The sequence below is a fragment of the Chamaea fasciata genome, unplaced genomic scaffold (assembly GCF_029207755.1).
Source record: "Chamaea fasciata isolate MVZ Bird 193981 ecotype frontalis unplaced genomic scaffold, bChaFas1.0.hap1 SCAF_22, whole genome shotgun sequence".
Lineage (NCBI taxonomy): Eukaryota > Metazoa > Chordata > Aves > Passeriformes > Sylviidae > Chamaea > Chamaea fasciata.
The window spans coordinates 332,215-348,900 of record NW_027094107.1 but is presented as its reverse complement, the minus strand read 5'-3'; the positions used below and the strand labels follow the sequence as shown (position 1 = coordinate 348,900).

The following is a 16,686-nucleotide window of genomic DNA, read 5'->3' as shown; positions in this document are numbered from 1 at the left end:
CTCACGCCGGCCCGCTGGGGCCGGGGCTGCCGGCATAGCGCGGGTGTACCGCGGTCACATCCCCTGTCGCCTCCTCTTCTTCATCAGCCCCCTCTTCTTCTTCTTCCTCCTCCTCCTCTTCCTCCTCCTCTTCCTCGCTGCCCGAGTCCTCATAAAAGGAGAGGGTGGCCTGCACCGGGAAGTTCTCCAGCAGCTTCTCCCCCACGCTGTACAGGTGGTCAAAGGCCTTGGACTTGGGCCAGAGGAGCCTGCGTGGGGAGAGCCGGGGTGAGCCCCCGCCCGCCGTGCCCGCCGCGCCCTCCCGGGGCCCCGGTGCCACGGCACGTACCTGACCGGGTGCTGGAAGAACGCCAGCGCTTTGCTGGGACTGCCGTCCCCCTCCGCTGCCCGAGCCCGAGCCTGGGGAGACACAGCCGGATGGTCCCGGTGCTCCCACTGCCCCTCCCGCAGGGCACAAGGGCTGGCACTGGGGTGCCCTGTGCTGGCGCCCCACACACCCAGCAACTCCCCCTCCCCTGCCCCTGAGTTGAGGCGCTCACAGCACCGCAAGGAAGCTGGCATCTACCCCCACACCCTCCTGACAGGCTTTTTGCCAGTGTAATCTCTCCCCCGTGCTCAAGAGCTGGTGCCCAGGCATCCCACTAACCCCCTGAGGAATGCCCGCCCAGCCTGGGAACAGGAGACCCTTTCAGGCTCCCGTGGGGAGGCTGCTGTGGCCGCGTCCCCCCGAGGGCTCAGCCTGGCCCTGCCCCAGGGGCTGCGTGGGGCGCGGGGTGATGCTGCAGGGGCGGTGGACACGGCACAGCCGTGGGACAAAGGACTCCCCCGTGGGGTGACAGCCTCCGGGGCGAGAGGCCGGTTTTCTGCCAGCAGGGACCCCAAGCTCCCGGGCATGGGGACAGACACAGCAGGGAGCACCAAACTCACAGGGTCCATCTCCTCCCGCCGTGTCGCGGGTCCCTCCTGGGCTCGGGGCAGCCACGGTCTCCAGAGAGGAAAGGCTCTGGGAGAGAGAGCAGGTTCAGCGCCACAGCCGCTCACCCCAGCCCGCTCCCCTTTGCCTTGCCCCCCCGCCACAGCCTCGCCTGCCCGACCAGCCCTGCCCGGGTGCCAGCACCCTCTGTCCCACCCCGAGGTGTCCCTAGCACCGCAGCCTTCACCCAAACCCAGCCGGAGCTTCCCCATCCCACCCTCCACACCCCCCTGCCCGCCCCACTCCCCGCAGCCTGCGCAGCGCCCAGGAGGAGCCGACTCTGGGCAGAGGGGAGCTCAGCCTGGGGTGTTTCCCTGCCCCTCGAACCCCAACACAGGCAGCACAGCCCGCAGCGGACACAGGGATGGTGGCACAGTACCTCGCCCCTTGCTCCAGCCCCAGCGGTGGGCAGGCGCTGGCCGCAGGCCCCCGGAGCCCGTGGGCAGTCAGGCAACAGGCAGCAGCAGCAGCTTGCATGGTGGCAGAAGACGCTGTCCCTTCTGACACTGCAGACCCTCGGTGGGGACACATTTATAGCTCTGCCGCGGCCGTGACTCACAAATTCTTTGGGGCAGGGGAGAGAGGGATTGGGGCTGTGGGGACAGCAGTGTGAAATTTGTCCCAGTTGTGTAAACAGAGGGCCGGGGGGAGGCTGGGGGCGGAGGGGCCGCGATCTCTGGTGGAAAAGCAAAACACAAAAGGGAAAATTTGGACACCATTTGTGAGAAAATCCCCGGGGGGGAACAGGAGAGGGTAGAGACAATTAACAAGGATGATTAAGTGCTCTTTGTAGCTATTTGCATAAGGGAGGCAGGAGAGATGGGAAAGGGATGGGAAATGGCGGGGCAGCATGATGGGTATGGGATTGGGACAGTGCAATGGGGATGGGACTGCATGCTGGGCATGCCATGGGGACAGTGTGGTGGGCTTGTGATGGGGACAGCACAAAGGGCATGATGGGGACAGTGATGGGCTACAGTGGTGGCAAGCACAGAGCCACCAGTAGGCAACTGATGACTCAAGAGAGGCTCAAGAGCAGCCAGGGAGGGAAGACACGTGGCAGGGATGGACCGAGGGCACTGCCAGGGCAATGGTCTTGCTCAGGCACCCATGGCCCATCACCCCAGGGAGCTGCCAGATCCCATCTCCACAGATGGGAGAGCACAAACTTGCCAGTGCTCCCTGCCCTCTCCTTTGAGTTTTTGAGATGTGGACCACACCAGGAAGTACAGAAAAGCTCCTCGATGTGAGGGTGCAAGGCTAATGCACCCCCTGGCCCCAGCAGGGCCACTCATCCCATCCCTGCCTGTTGCTTCTGCCCGAGCACTCGAAGAAAATTGTCACTGGCAGAAGTGCCACTGGCAGACCAGTCACCTCCTGCTCCTGGGAGAGTTTCAGTTAGGGACAAGGAAAGAAAATAGCAAATGGTCCCTGCTGTAGCTCTGCTATCAGCATCCAAACACCACTGTCCAAACGCTGGCCAGATCCTGCTCAGCTCCAAGCACAATTTGTCACCAGAGGCCCTCCCTGCCCCTCTCCATCTGTGGCAGCCGGTGAGCAGGAGGGGGCACGGGGCCAGCACAGCTCTCATTACCTTCCCCATTTGCTCCTCATTTGGGCAAGTAGTCTTACAACAACAAACCCCGTGGAGGACAAGCAGGGCCAGGAAGAGTAAACCAAAAGCTCAGGCTGGCTCTGAGGAGTGGGGAGCTCAACCTGCTGGGGTTTGACTGCCCCTTGAACCCCAATACAGGCAGCACAGCCCAGAGTGGACACACGGATGGTGGCACAGTCACCTGCCAGCTACTAAGGCTGTCCAGAAAGATGACAGCAAGGCTCAAACCTGAACCCATTGGGTGAACCTACCCCGACAGTTCACAGACAACAAGCAAAGTGAGGCATCCCAGCTCCCCAATCCTTCCCGACGCCCAAAGGGTTTAATTCTGATCTGCAATAAGCCTCTGATCCAGGCGGAGATTTACAGGTGGATTGTGCAAAGCTGTAGCTGAAAAACTGCAGCCCCTGATCCCCTGGGCTGGGGCCCTGGCTGCTCACCCTGCCCTGAGCAGCCACCTCCAGTGCTGGGTGACCCCCAGCTGCAGCCACCCTGGGTCACATCCTGCACCTCCAGCCAGCTCCGTAAGTACCACAGAGCTCCCTCCTGCACCCTTCTTCCAGCCACTGAGACAGTGGGGGAAATATTAGGTAGGGCGCAGGAGAGACAGAAAGCTGGGAAACTTTGGTGCCAAGCATCTGAGGTGGCAGCGAGGGGAACAGGGGCAGAGGGGAGGCCCTGGGTGGTGGCAGCACACTCAGCCAGGAGCGTTCCCAGGGTGAGGGAGGCCACTGGCCGCCGTGCCGGGGCTCAGTCCGGTTTCGCAAGGCACCACAGGAGGAATTTTTAAACAAAGCAGAGGGAAAACAAACCAACCCTCTCCACCTCCTCTGCCAACCTGCCCACCTGTGCAGGGGGCTGTGGGTGGGAGGTGGCGCCGGCACAAAAACCCAGCATGAGCTGCACCCCGAACTGCTCACCCTTCCACAGGACAGGTCCCCCTGCTTGGCTGGCATGCTTCCAGGAAGCATCCCAAAGGAGATGCCAGCCCTGATGTAATTCTGCCCTCTGTGGGCCTCCAGGCTCTCCTGGGGATGCAGGTGTCACTGTCACATGCATCCCTCTCCATCCTTGTCCCCAGCAGCACAGAAAGGCTGATATCCGTGGTTCAGTCTCAGGTAGCTGTGTCCCATTGTCCCAAAGGAGCCTCAGCAGCTCGGGGTGGGTCATGGATGACTGCAGATGCCTTGAGTGAGCCCCGTGCAGATGGGGACAAGGTGCCATCCCCTTTCCTCAGCCGGGGGAGCTTTGTGTTCACCACCTGAAGTCACCTGCTGCAGGTCCCAAGTAAGATGGTGCAGCCACAGCTTTTTGGCTTCCTCAGCTCGAGGCATCACAGAAGACAAGGGATCTGGAGGAAGGCAGAGGGCACTTTCCCCACACCAGCAGCTGGCTCTCCATCCCTGCCCGCGGCGTCAGTGCAGGGGAGGGCTTTGGCGTCCGTCCTTCCTGGGCAGTGCTTCTCTGCCTCTGGAGCCTGCCTGGGGAGATAGCGGAGGTGAAAGGGCGCCTGGCACTCCTCCACGGGCTTGGGTCAATCGTTAATCGGGGAGGGATTGCTTTCCACTCTCGCAGGTAACCTCCCCGCGGCTCCCACCCCGCACAAAACCAGCGCCCCCGGGAGCGGGGTGGAGCTGCAGCGCTGCGAGCCGAGCCTCTCGCAGGGCCATGGGAACGTGAGCACACGGGAGGGACCCGGGTGACAAGCTGCCAGCCCTAGGTAGGTGACAGAGGTGACATCCAGCCCCCACCATGGTGTCCATGGGGCTCCAGCTGCTGGGCTACACCGTGGCCTTCCTGGGCTACATCGGCACGCTGACGGCCACGCTGCTGCCCAGCTGGAAGATCAGCTCCTACATCGGCTCCAGCATCGTGACGGCCATCAGCTTCACCAAGGGGCTGTGGATGGAGTGCGCCACGTACAGCACGGGCATCACCCAGTGCGACATCTACAGCTCCCTGCTCAACCTGCCCGCCGACATCCAGGCGGCCCAAGCCCTCATGGTGAGCTCCTGCGCCGTGTCCTCCCTGGCCTGCCTGCTGTCTGTCGTGGGCATGAGGTGCACCGTCTTCAGCCAGGGCTCTCCGGGCAAGGACCGGGTGGCGGTGGCGGGCGGCGTGGCCTTCGTCCTCGGGGGGCTGCTCTGCTTCATCCCGCTGGTGTGGAACATCCACGTGGTGCTGCGGGATTTCCGCAACCCTGTCATCCCCGACAGCATGAAGTTTGAGCTCGGGGAGGCGCTTTACCTCGGCATCGTCTCCTCCCTCCTCTCCCTCATCGGCGGCTTCATCCTCTGCGCCTCCTGCCCTGAGCGGGACACCACGGCCGCCTACTCCAGCGCCTACCAGCCCCAGCTGCTGGCGAGCAAGAGCTCCCGGCCCTCTGGCAGCCAGGTGCAGAAGAGCAAGAGTGAAGTCAACTCCTACAACCTGACAGGATACGTGTAGTGGCTGCAGCTGGGATCCAGGCTGGCACCTCTCCCGGCTCCCCACAGCGTCCGGGCTGGCACCAAGGGAACGCGGTAAGAGCAGAGGACACGGCGGCATCGCCCGTGCTCAGCCCTCTCATGTGCCTGGGGGGGTTGAGCCCGCTCCCTCCCTGGGATTCTGAGGGCCTTGTGACTGCTTGGAGATCCCGGCTGGTGGCTTACATTGATGAAGGACCCTGAATCTGGCTTTGTTCTTTACTCCGTGCTGCCGGCTCACAGGCAGCCCCTGGCACGGCGGGACCCCAGCCTGCAGCCCCGATGAACCTGCCTGGAAAGGGGAGTGGGCTTGTGGCCGCAGGGACCGGCCCGCTGGCCGTGGAGGCATCACAGCAGGGTCAAGGGCATGTGTGTGGGTCTGCAGTCACTGCTGGGGGAGCTGAGTGCTGGTTGCAATCCGATGTCGCAATAAATATGTCTTTCTAACCAGACTGTATCCGAGCTTTTCTCTGGCACCGAGGGGCCAGCAGGGGGGCTGTGGAGGGGCCAAGGTGTGAAACGTGCCCCTGGCACTTGCTCTGGCCTGCCTCCCACACCCCGCAGCTGGTGGCTTTGTCACCCAGGAGCCCCAGCAGGTGGGAGCACTGCTGAGGGGGAGGAGGGCCACTCCCTGGCACAGTTTGTCCCTGGGCACCACGCAGGGAGGTTGCCACGCACCACTACTGCCAGGGTGCCAGCAGGGACAAGCAGAGCTCCCTGTGGGATAATAGCAGGCAGCACCTTCCCTCTGTCCCCCCAGCCCTTCTTGCTTCTAGAAGTGCAGGTGTGATGAGACTGGGGTGCCCACAGGGGGGTTCATTGCACATCCAAGTCCCTGGGTTGTGGGGAGCCCTGGCATTCCCACATCCCCATCCCAGGGAGCACTGGCACCCCTGTGGCAAACACGGTCCCAAGGACCAGAGGCAGCTCCTGGCTGTGGTGGAGTCTCAGCAGCCCAACTCAGCTGCAGAGAGGCCTCACAGGTAGGTCCTGAGCCCTGAGGTCCTTGAAGGGTGTGTTTTGGGAGAAAAATGCTACCAGTGAGACATTGGAAAGCTGCAAGGGATGGGCAGGCAGAAGCCAAGGCTGTGGAGGAACAGGCTGTGTCACTGCAGCCCTGCACAGGAGCAGCAGCATGACATCCACACGGGCTGCTGGTGGCACTGGGGGATACTGGGCATTTGCCAGGGCATGGCAGGAGAGGAGGTGCAGGCAGCCCAGTCCACCAGGGAGCAAGAACACTTTAATCCACCTGACGTACCACTGCCCCACCTGAGAGAACCCCTGCTCTGCGGTGCCACAGCACAGGGACACCCACAGTCCACCTCGTCCTGGCTCCTTGTCCCCCAGGGAGCAAGAGGCCTTGGTCTACCTGCTGACCCCTCATAAAGCAATTTAGATTAGGTCATGGAGAGGAAGGGACCACGTCCTCCACTCAAACGTCACCACCATCACCCTTGCACCAGTGAAATCATGTTTGCTGTGCAGTTAACACGTTCCTGATAACGTTGGGTCACACTTTCTCCCCTCCTCAGAGAGCAAGGAGCCACACGGGGACCCATCTCCAGGGTGACACTTGCTGAAGGGGACCAGGGTGGATCTCAAGGCAAAGGCCAGTGACCCCATTTCCACAGCCAAGGGACAAAGCACAGCATAACCCCAACTGAGTTATTTACTGCTGCCCTGGGGAAAAGAGTGCCCTGGGGCTTAACCTGCTGGCTGCAGCGCCCCAGAAGATGCTGCAAGTTCTGAGGGTCCTTTGGCCATAAATGTTTGGGCTTTTTTTGGTTTGTTGTTTGTTTCTTTTTTTTTTTTTTTCTGAGCAGCTGGTAGAAAGAGTGGGAGAGAAAGTAGTTGGCACAAAAGGTCACACCTTAAAGAGGAGGAATTCCTGGGCACTGGGTCCTTGCCCCTCGCCTCCCACCCCTGTCTGCGGGCAGAGGCTGTGCTAATTAAACAAAGGGGCATTTGAAACGCTCAGAGCTTGATTGGTGCTGAGCTTATTAATGCTTTAATTCAGGGAGCAGAAGGGAAGCTTCCCCCAGAAGGAGAAAGGCAGCTGGCACAGGCAGAGAGGCAGGCAGAGCTCAGAGCCTGGGTACAGAAACACCCATCACACTGGAGCAGGGACCAGCCTTTCCCCAGGCCCCCGTGCCACCAGCCCTGCCACAGGGGAGCCCCTGCTCTAAGCACTGGGTGGGTTCAGGGAGGGGAACGTTTCTCCCCTCCAGCTTTCCTGGCCTTCAATGTGAATGCACACAAAGATGTGAAACCTGGCTACAGGGCAGGGCAGGTTGACACAGATTTTCCACTCGAGAAGGAGGATGGGGAAGGGGAGGGGAGGACACTGGGTGCACAGATGTGGTGGCAATGGTTATCTCAGCATCACGCAATAGCTGTGTTCGTTATTATTGATAAACCAGGTTCTTGAGGGCAGCCTGGATGTGGTCCAGCCTGGGGACAGAGAGAACAGGGGCCCAGACTGCCCTGGGGGACAGCTCTGCTGATGGTGTGTGTGAGTGAAGGGATGGAGCCAAGCCAGCCAGCACAGCAGAGCAGAGCCAGCCCCTCAGATGGTTCTTGCCCCTCACCAGCTCAGTGGCAAAAGCTGAGGGTGCTCCAGGATTCTCTGCAGGAGAGGCACAGGGGAGCAGAGCCAAGCTCAGGACAAGATGGGCAGCCAGGGGGAGAGCAGGGGTGGGAAGAGGGCTGGGTGGGGAAGAGCTCTCTCCATCTCAGGCTGGTGTGGTGGAGTGGGGAACCTTGCAGCCCTCACTGGAGGGCCATGCTGCAGTGACTAATCCCCTGTCATAAGGAAATGAGTCCTTCCCCTCACCTCTTCTCACTCTGGATGATGCCTCGATGGAAGGAACAGGCAATAAAATACTAATGGGCCCTTATCTTCAAAAGCAATAGAGGCACTATAAACACTCAGTACACCCCAACCCGGGATCAGGGACTGCAACCTCATCAGCTGGTCACGAGAAACATGCAAAAAGTCACAACTTCTCCTTCCAAAGAGGGAACAACACAGCCCATCTCCAAAGCCCCTTGCCCACCAAGCACTGCCCCAGGTGCAAGCAGAGCCCTGGGCAGGGGCGCCCAGGTCAAAAAGGGCACAGGTTTGCCCTAGACCCATCAAGATCACACACCTCCTCCCTCCCTGGAGCCCTCCAGGCCAGCAGAGCTCCTGGCATTCCCAACTGCTTCTCATCTCTGCCTAGCACAGCTGACCTGAAGCAGCAGCAAATAACCCATGCAAGCTCTCTGGGGAGTATCAGCCACGTGCTGGGAGAGCCCACCTCTGCCCACAGCCCCCAGGAATTGCTCAGATAGGAGAGATGGGAGGGGGAAGGAAATTCGGGCCAAGTTCCTGTTGGGCTGAGGCACTTGGAAAGGACCAGCACATTCCTCCACCCTCTCCCCAGCCACAGCACACTCCCAGCTGCCTCCCACACCGTGTCAGAGCCTCCTGGCCCCTCAGCAAGCCGGGGCTGATGTGGAAGATAGCCCGTGGCTTTGCTGCAGCCCTTTCAGGAGCAGCAGAGGATCCACAACTGAAAGGGGCTGCTCCCAGACACTCCAAATCCCGACTCCCAGGCTGGGCTCAAATCAGGCACTGGTAGGAATGGGTGAGGCATTCCCTGCCCCAGCCATGCCCCTGAGCCCAGCAAAGAGCCTCAGGGATTCACCTCTGGGCATCTGTGGTGCTCAGCTGGCAATTGCACTCACATTTCACCTCCCAAAGGCCTCCTGCCCTCCTGGAGCCGCGGGGATGGCCCTGTTTGGAGCCAGGGCAGACAACACGGGCTCTGGGTGCCTGGCTCTCCTGGTCCTGCTGGCAGACCCTGCAGTGGATGTGAGAAACAAGCTCCTCTTTGGAACATCCCTTCTGCCAGGGGAAAAACTGGTGCACAAACTCATGGCTTTCCACAGCCTCCCAGAGGAGACCTGTTTAAAGGCACTTTAAAGGATCTTTGGGTCTTGAAGGACAGAAATGAGGGAAAGAGGGCAGAATGAACTCCCTGACACTGCAGGGGACAGAGGCCTTTGGGTGCACCAAAGGAGATTGCTAGAAAGCAGCCTCCTGTTTGAACAACAGCTCAGAAATCTATCAGGAGAGTTATAAAAGGTGTTTATCTCAGAAAACCCGATACCTGTGGAGAGGACACGGAGGTTTGATCTTCCAGGCATTGCATTAACATCACAATCAGATTGTTCCATAATAATTTGAGTCTAATCTCTACTGGAGGAGCTTCAGGTTATTGATCTCAGCAAACCTCATGTACGTGCAAGCTGTAGCAGCAAAAAAAGGCTTTGCAGCAGAACCCACACCAATTCAGTGAGCAAGATATACTTTTGAAGTGGTATAAACATTTTGACTTCTTTTCTTCCTCGCACACTAAAACCCCAAATTCTAAGTTTTCAGTATTCCAACACAAACATAAGCACTTTTGAAAGAAATACTGGGGAAAACATACCCCATCACTCCAAAATCTGCTTTGGAGAGCTGGTTTAGAGAATTGCAGATTAATTGTCCTGCATCCTCGATAGCTCCACTGCCAAGTGGTGGTTCCACAGCACCACACTGGATGGAAGAGAGGAAGGCCAGAGGATCCCAAACACCTTTACATGGACAAACAGAGCTGCAGCCACCTTAGCAAGTCTAGAGAGTCATCCCAAGCAATCCCTGCCATTGTCACCTCCATGCTTGAGGGCACCAACATTTTGGCAGCTGCTAACAAAGGTTCATGCCTAGAAGATGCTCAGACCTCAGGCACAGCCAAGTCCTTCCAGGCTCTCTGGTAAGCACTATGAGTCTGGAAGAAACAAATCACCCCATAAGCAGAGAAACCAGGGGGGCTTCACCAGCTTTGGGGTTGTTTTATCTCTACTCAAGATTTCAGGGTGTGCTTTGGATGAAGTTTTTCCCACACTGGCAAACTCATCTTTCCTCAAGCCAGGTGTCTTTTTACACAGAACTTACAACACCCTCTATTTCTGGGATGTCCAGCCTGCTAAAAAAGGCTGAGAGCAGAACGAGACTCACGTCAGAAGCAGCATGATTGCCTCGAACTTGCTTTCCCAGAAAAGCTGTCTCTCTGGGTTTCTCAGGTCACTGGAGCAAAGTCCCACAGCACCAGCTCTACCTGGCAGGTGCTCCCAAGACTTCTCCAACAGATGCATTTTCATTATCCAAATTTTTAGCCCTTTCCTTTTGAGGCAGTGAGCACAATTTCAGCCTTCAGTATTTTTCAGGGCACAGAAAAGCCCAGAGACTCTGCAGGCATTACAGAGCTAAGGGCAGACCTCAGCTATCCCTGGATCCACCATTGTGATGCTGTGCCCTTTGAACTATTCCAGTACACTTTTACAGGAATGAGGGCTCTGCTCTTTGCCTCTGGTTCTTCCCCAGCTGCCAGAGAAGTCAGGCGCACATCTCACAGAGCACTGGGAGCCTCTGAACGCCTCCTCCTCAGCCTTCTGCCCTTCCCAAACAGCCTTTATTTTAATGTTTCCAGATTGTGAACTGGCAGGATGTTTCACCCCAGGCCTGGCTGCTGGCCAGGGCAAGGCTCGCTCCACCTCAGTGCTGCCCAGGGAGGGGAGAGATATCAGGGAGAAAAACAAAATTATCTCCTTGTTCTCAAGGTAAGGAGAGCAGGCTTTGGGTCCAGAGACATCCTCAGCAAGGGGAAGGCACCTCACTCTGTTGCAAGGCAAAGCCCCTGGAAGTGGCTCCCAGAACAAAGTCCCCATAGCCCAGCCCAGGGAGCTGCCAGGACCCTGCTAACACACAATAAATTTCCACCTGCCTGGGCAGACCTGTCCCTGCAGCTGACACCCCAGGGCCTGCTCACAAGCAAGGCTCTTGCTGTGGGTTGTGGCCTCCTTCCCATCTCCCTGCTGTGCCAGGGTGACCAGTGTCCCAAGGGGCTGATTTCTGCCTTGGGATTCTGAAAAGCTGAAAGCAGGTATGTTTTACCTCACAGGCCACAGAGACAGGTGCAGCTAATCCACCCAACTTCAATACTGAGTAAAATCCTCATGGGGAATAAAAGGGAATAGACAGTGCAAAACACAGCATGAAGGCAGCCCAGAACTATGTGAGGAGACAAGTTTACCCCCAGCTGTCCCTGAGTGCAGCTGCCCTTTCCCATGGAAGTTCTTGGCAGAGCAGAGAAGGGGTGGCCAGGAAATGCAGGACTAAAGCTCCCAGCTCAATGATGGAATGAAGAGAGCCACAGTGCCTTCAGCAGTGTGAGCTGAGGGGAAACACAGCACTGCTCTTCCCTGGCTCCCTGCACTGCTGCCTGCTCCTGCATACTCCCCATGCAATGCCGGGACCAAGGGCAGCACAGGCTGGGTCCCCCCAAGCCTTGCCAGAGCTGCTGGCTGCAGCCCCAGGACTTCACGGGGCACAGCATGGTGCTGGCACAGTGGACACAGAGAGCTCTGGGAGGAGAAGAAGGCTTTGCCAAACATCTTTATCTCTGAAGATGCCTTTCTGACCTCCTCACCTCCAATAAGTGTTTATCTCCACTCCACAACTTAATCCCCCCAAACTGCTCTGGCAGCAGCTCCTGGCACAGGCATCTTTGAAGAGAGCTTTGAAAGATGCAGAAGAGAAGTGCCAGGTTTCAAACCCAGCTACTCTGATACCAGCTTATCTAAGGAAAATTAATAGCTGCAGTTTGCCAAGCTACATCCATTTAGGAAACGCTCCACCGCAGAACTACTTAGTGTGTTATTTCCTCACACTGGGGAAAACAAATCAGCTCAAGAAATGCCAAAAGCCCCATATATTGCTGTAAGGAGCATATATTTTTATCTTGCTGCTTATGTCAGACGTAGAGAGGTGAGAATATGAAGCCTGCTAACTGTTCACAGGCTGCTGAACACTTCCGTAGGCTCAAGGATCTCTCCTGATGGATGCTTGCATCAAAGCTGGCCTTTGCTCACCACCTCCTCATTCAGCAAAGCCCATTCCTCTCACTAACGCCTGAGTTTCTGTTTTCGGTGCATCACCATGCTGGGCTTGGCTGGGCAGACTTAATTTCCTTCCCAGCAGCTGCTGTGGGGCTGGGTTTTGGCTCTGTGCAGGAAACAGAGAACACAGGGATGTTGGATTCTCACTGAGCAGGGATTACACACAGCCAGGGCCTTTCCTGCTCCTCAAGGCACGAGGATTTGGGGGGACACAGCCAGGACAGCTGACCCCAGCTGACCACAGGGGTATCCCAGACCACATAGCATCACCCTCAGCACAAAAAGCTGGGGGAGAAGGAGGAAGGGGGGGCATTCTGAGTTTGCCTTCCCAAGTCACTGTTACTTGTCATGGAGCCTCCCTGGGACACCTGCCTGCCATGGCGGGCAGTGGATGAATTCCCTGTTTTGCTTTGCTTGCATACACGACTTTTGCTGTAGTTATTAAACTGTCTTTATCTCAGCCCACGGGTTTTCTCGCTTTTACTTCTCCAATTCTCTCCCCCATCCCACTGGCGGGGAGGGAGTGAGCGGCTGCGTGGGGCTGAGTTGCCGCCCGGGGTTAAACCATGACAATCACTCCAACATGTTCTCCTTTCCCTGGGTGGCAGGAATAAACCAGGAGACAGCTTTTAGCCCAAGGGCTTGACACACGCCATGAAAAAAACTCTGGAGATGTCTGTGCATAATCTTCTGAAAAATAAGGTCAACTATGTTAGGGATAAAGTTCAGATCATAGAGCGACTTAAATGGGAGGGAATAAAAAAAGATGCAGAGGAGGAGCAGCAGCAGCTAAGATTACACATATGTGCCGTGAAGAACATTGAGATCAAGTCTGAAGGAGGTGTGGACATTTCCTGCTTTAGAAGCAGCTTTGGAGAGGAAAATAAAGGTCTGTCTTTTCACCCGCCCAGGGTAGATGCTTCAAGGGATGATTGGCTTTTGGGATAAAACTTCCCAGAATGGTCAAAAACATGGATGCTCCCAATATCATTGGCTATTTCAGACTTCAGAAACCATATTTCGTGCAACCATAAAAACTGGTGCAAGCATCCCAAACACTGCTGAAGTAAGACTTTGGCTCATTGCAATATCCTGGTACGGATTCAGTCTCCTCAACAGCTCTATTGAAAATTGAATATGATCGTGGTGTAGGCCTGTGCTTTGAGGAGCAGTTGGAGAGATGTCAGAAGCAAAACACCAAACATGAATGAAGGTAAGAAAAGTTCCTTTCAAACCAGGAATGGAGGGAGATAAGGGGGCTACCTTCGATCTCAAGTGTTCCCACCTGCAGCCCTGACCTGAAAACACAGTAAACAGCACAATCTGAAAATGTCAAGAGAGGTCACAGCAACAGCTCTGAAATGTTGAAAGATGAGCTGGAAACGAAACAGGATTCAAGCAAGCAGGAGATCAGGAATGGTAGACACAGACACAGGTCTGCAGACTGCAAAAAACCCCACAGCTGTATAGACATGTCCTTTCTGCCTCCAATAGCAAGAGAGAAAGTCTGTTCTGTGGTAAGGTGTAAGTGCAGCCCTGAGGGAAATGACACAATCCTCACCACGCAGGATGGGGCACTCTCTGTCCACATCGCCATGTTGCTCAACTCTGACTCTCAGGCAATACACACGATACATGTTTGGTGATATCACCTAAGCACTGGTTTCTGTCACATGGCCTCATGCCTTTCCAGGTAAAATGAAGTGTTTGAGTCAAAGGAGTGACGCTGTGCTGGCCACCCACGCACCCTCTCCTCCATTCCCACGGCCTGGGCGAGAGAATGTCCTTCAGGAGGGACAGGGAATGTGTGACTGTAAGGGTGGGTTCTCCTCAGCTCCTTGAAGCCAGTCATTTTATGGCATAAAGCAGGAAATCAGGTTTGATTCAAGATGCTTCTGCACTGGAAATAAGCACAGGCTTGGATAATACTGAATCACAGAATCACCAGGTTGGAAGAGACCTTCAAGATCACCAAGTCCAGCCCAGCCCAGCCCTAACACCTCAACTAAACCATGTCCCCGAGTGCCACATCCAGTCTTTCCTTAAACACATCCAGGGATGGTGACTCCACCACCTCCCTGGGCAGACTGTTCCAGTGCTTTACTACTCTTTCCATGAAAAACTTTTTCCTAATATCCAACCTATATTTGCCTTGATGCAGCCTGAGACTGTGTCCTCTCGTTCTGTCAGCTGCTGCCTGGAGAAAGAGACCAACTCCACCTGAGCACAGCCACCTTTCAGGGAGTTGTAGGGAGTGATAAAGTCAACTACTTGCACTTGTTCTTATTTTCTTCCCATGAACCATACACTGCAGGCAGCACAGGGAGCTGCAGCATCTTTTGGGTGCAAGTGCTCCCCTTCGCCACATCTGGCCGCTCCTGAACCCCTCATCTTCCTCCAAACTCCCATCATCCTCGATATTTCCCAGGTTTAAAGAAGAGTCTAAGAAAACAAGCCTAACCAAGCAAAGCTGCCAGGCAGGACAGCATCAACTGAAGAAGGAGCAGGGCTGAGCCGGGCAGATCTGACGGCAGGCCCGGCGTCACCGCCCCGCTGGCTGTTCCCATGGCTACGTGGGAGCATAATTCGAGTTCAAGGAACCTCGTGTCGCTGCATTATTTAACAAACAGTCACGCTCAAGAGGAAAACACAGGCAGGGACCCAGTTTAGCAGCTGTGTGGGCTGATCAGGGTGATGGATGCCCGAGTGCCTCACGGCCCAAATCCTCCTCGGGCTCAGCACCACGGCGCTCTAGCCCAAGTCAGGCGGGGTGTTAGCCACAAGGAGAGTCCAGCACGGCCACAGAAGAGCCTTGATGGCCCTGCACAACCACAGCTGTTTGTCCACAAACACAACCAGACTTTGCACCTGACAGAGCCCTGCATGCCTGACCCATTTATGGAACAATCCAAAGCCCGACTTTAGGAAAGGAAAGGCTGCGCCACCTGCGAGTCTGTGTTCTGGCCCAGGCCTCAAACACAGCGCTGGGCAGAGAGGAAAGGAATGTGGGCACAAAGAAAAGCACAGGAGGAAAAAAGTAGGGAGGTGTTGGAATTTGGAGGCTGAAAATTTCAGGCTTTCTCAGCTGAGGGGTGCTGACCCTCAGGCAAGCACTACATTTGACTTGAGGCTTTGGAACAGGCTTCCGAAACTGAATAGCACTGGGGTTGTGGGTGTGTAGTTTGAATGGTATTGTGTGATCTCACAGGGTGAAAAATTTAGATTTAAGATTTTGGTATATAGTAATGCATGTGAGTCAAGATGGAGGGCTTTAGGTGTTGTCTAAGTCCTTCTTCTTCACCTTCTTATTCCTTCTCCTTCATGGGTTTAGGTGGTTTTCTGTAATTGGGTGGAAAAGGTCTGCATTGCAGGCCTTGGGTAGTCATTATTGGGTCAAAAGTATAAATAATAAAGGTGTCACCTTGTTATTGGGTAATTATCACTTAAATAACCTTGGAAAGAGTTAGAAGCACTCCATTTTGCCTCATTTCTCTAACTTGCTAGATTGAGCTCATGGCCTCATGAGCCTGTAAATAGATGAGAAATAATAAACATCCAAGTCTGAACTCGACATCTACATTTCCCATGTATTAATCCTGACCTCGGCAGAGAAAAAGAAACCAGAACTGTAACAGGGAGGAGTTATAGGGGTGTTGGGAGAGGTGAACAGGCTTTGAGGGCAAAGGCGTGGATGGAGCTTGGAGGTGCTGCTGAGAGCTTGTGTTTGGAAAAAGTGGTTCCGCATGGAAACAATGAGGAGGAACAAGAGCAGTCTGGGGGGGAGCTGAGGCAGGGAAAACTGGAGCAACAGGAGGTGTTTGTCCCCATGACTGCCCTGAGCCAGAGAGGGATGAGCAGGACTGTTCTCATCACACAATGCTTTCTGCGCTGCTGTAATCCAGCACCTTTCCCCTTCCCCAAAATTCTGCAAGGAGGAGCAGAAGGTGACCTAGATCGGTCTGTGATTCACCAACCAGCTGCAGAGGACCACGATCCCGTGGTTCTGTGAGATGCCAAGGTCCACTGGCCTATTCTCAGGACCCTTCCCTGGGCAGGCAGTGGGGACACGTGCGGGACACAGCCAGGCCAGCAGTGCCACCGTGTGGGAGCAGGTCACCTCCTCCTGCCAGGACACGGCCAGCAAGGGTTCCTGGAGCGTGAAAGAGAGCAGGTGGAAACACGAACACACATACGTGTATAAATAAACTCATGTCTCACCCTCCCCCCCCATCCCGAAACTTAAAAAGAATGAGAGACTTATCCAGAGAAATTTTCTCAGCCAGAAACCTGCTCCTCGCTGGAAGCCAAAAGACTTGGTTGTCTCTCAAGTGTTTTTCAATAATGCCCAGAAAAATAACTCTTTTATTCTCACTGAAGTGAGACTGACAGGGCTGTAATTACCAGGGTCTTCTTTCTTGCCCATCTTGAAAACTAGGACTTTGGCCAGCTTCCAGACTGCTGGAACTTCTCCAGGCTCCCAAGACTTGAAAAATAATGGAGAGAGATCCTGTGATGACAGGGCCAGCATTTTCAGTACCCTGGGATGAACTCCATCATGTCCCATAGATTTATATGCATCCAGCTAGAGCAGCAAGCCTCAAACAAGTTCAGTTTTGGCTGGGAGGTTGTCCTGCCCCTAATCA

At 55.7% G+C, this 16,686-nt stretch overlaps 2 protein-coding genes across 2 annotated transcripts; one reads left to right on the top strand and one right to left on the bottom strand.

Annotated features, from left to right (window-relative positions):
• Position 1: 1 nt before the first annotated feature.
• Positions 2 to 1,450, bottom strand: RIPPLY1 (ripply transcriptional repressor 1). Its single transcript, XM_066202310.1, has 4 exons — positions 1,353 to 1,450; positions 928 to 1,003; positions 329 to 399; positions 2 to 248 (listed from the first exon to the last, which is right to left on the bottom strand). Exons 1-4 carry the CDS (start codon positions 1,448 to 1,450, stop codon positions 2 to 4), a joined length of 492 nt encoding a protein of 163 aa, XP_066058407.1.
• A 2,609-nt stretch (positions 1,451 to 4,059) lies between these two features.
• On the top strand, positions 4,060 to 5,494 carry CLDN2 (claudin 2). Its single transcript, XM_066202474.1, has 2 exons — positions 4,060 to 5,110; positions 5,297 to 5,494. The coding sequence occupies exon 1, from the start codon at positions 4,341 to 4,343 to the stop codon at positions 5,034 to 5,036; it is 696 nt and encodes a 231-aa protein (XP_066058571.1). The 5' UTR covers positions 4,060 to 4,340; the 3' UTR covers positions 5,037 to 5,110; positions 5,297 to 5,494.
• Positions 5,495 to 16,686: the final 11,192 nt, after the last annotated feature.

Excerpts from the sequence above, each read along its gene's own strand:
- RIPPLY1 (XM_066202310.1), bottom strand. The coding sequence starts at position 1,450 with ATGCAAGCTGCTGCTGCTGCCTGTTGCCTGACTGCCCACGGGCTCCGG. Across the intron at positions 1,004-1,352 it reads GGGCTGGAGCAAGGGGCGAG|AGCCTTTCCTCTCTGGAGAC; the intron begins GTACTGTGCCAC and ends TCTCTCTCCCAG. Across the intron at positions 400-927 it reads GGCGGGAGGAGATGGACCCT|GCTCGGGCTCGGGCAGCGGA; the intron begins GTGAGTTTGGTG and ends GTGTCTCCCCAG.
- CLDN2 (XM_066202474.1), top strand. The coding sequence starts at position 4,341 with ATGGTGTCCATGGGGCTCCAGCTGCTGGGCTACACCGTGGCCTTCCTG.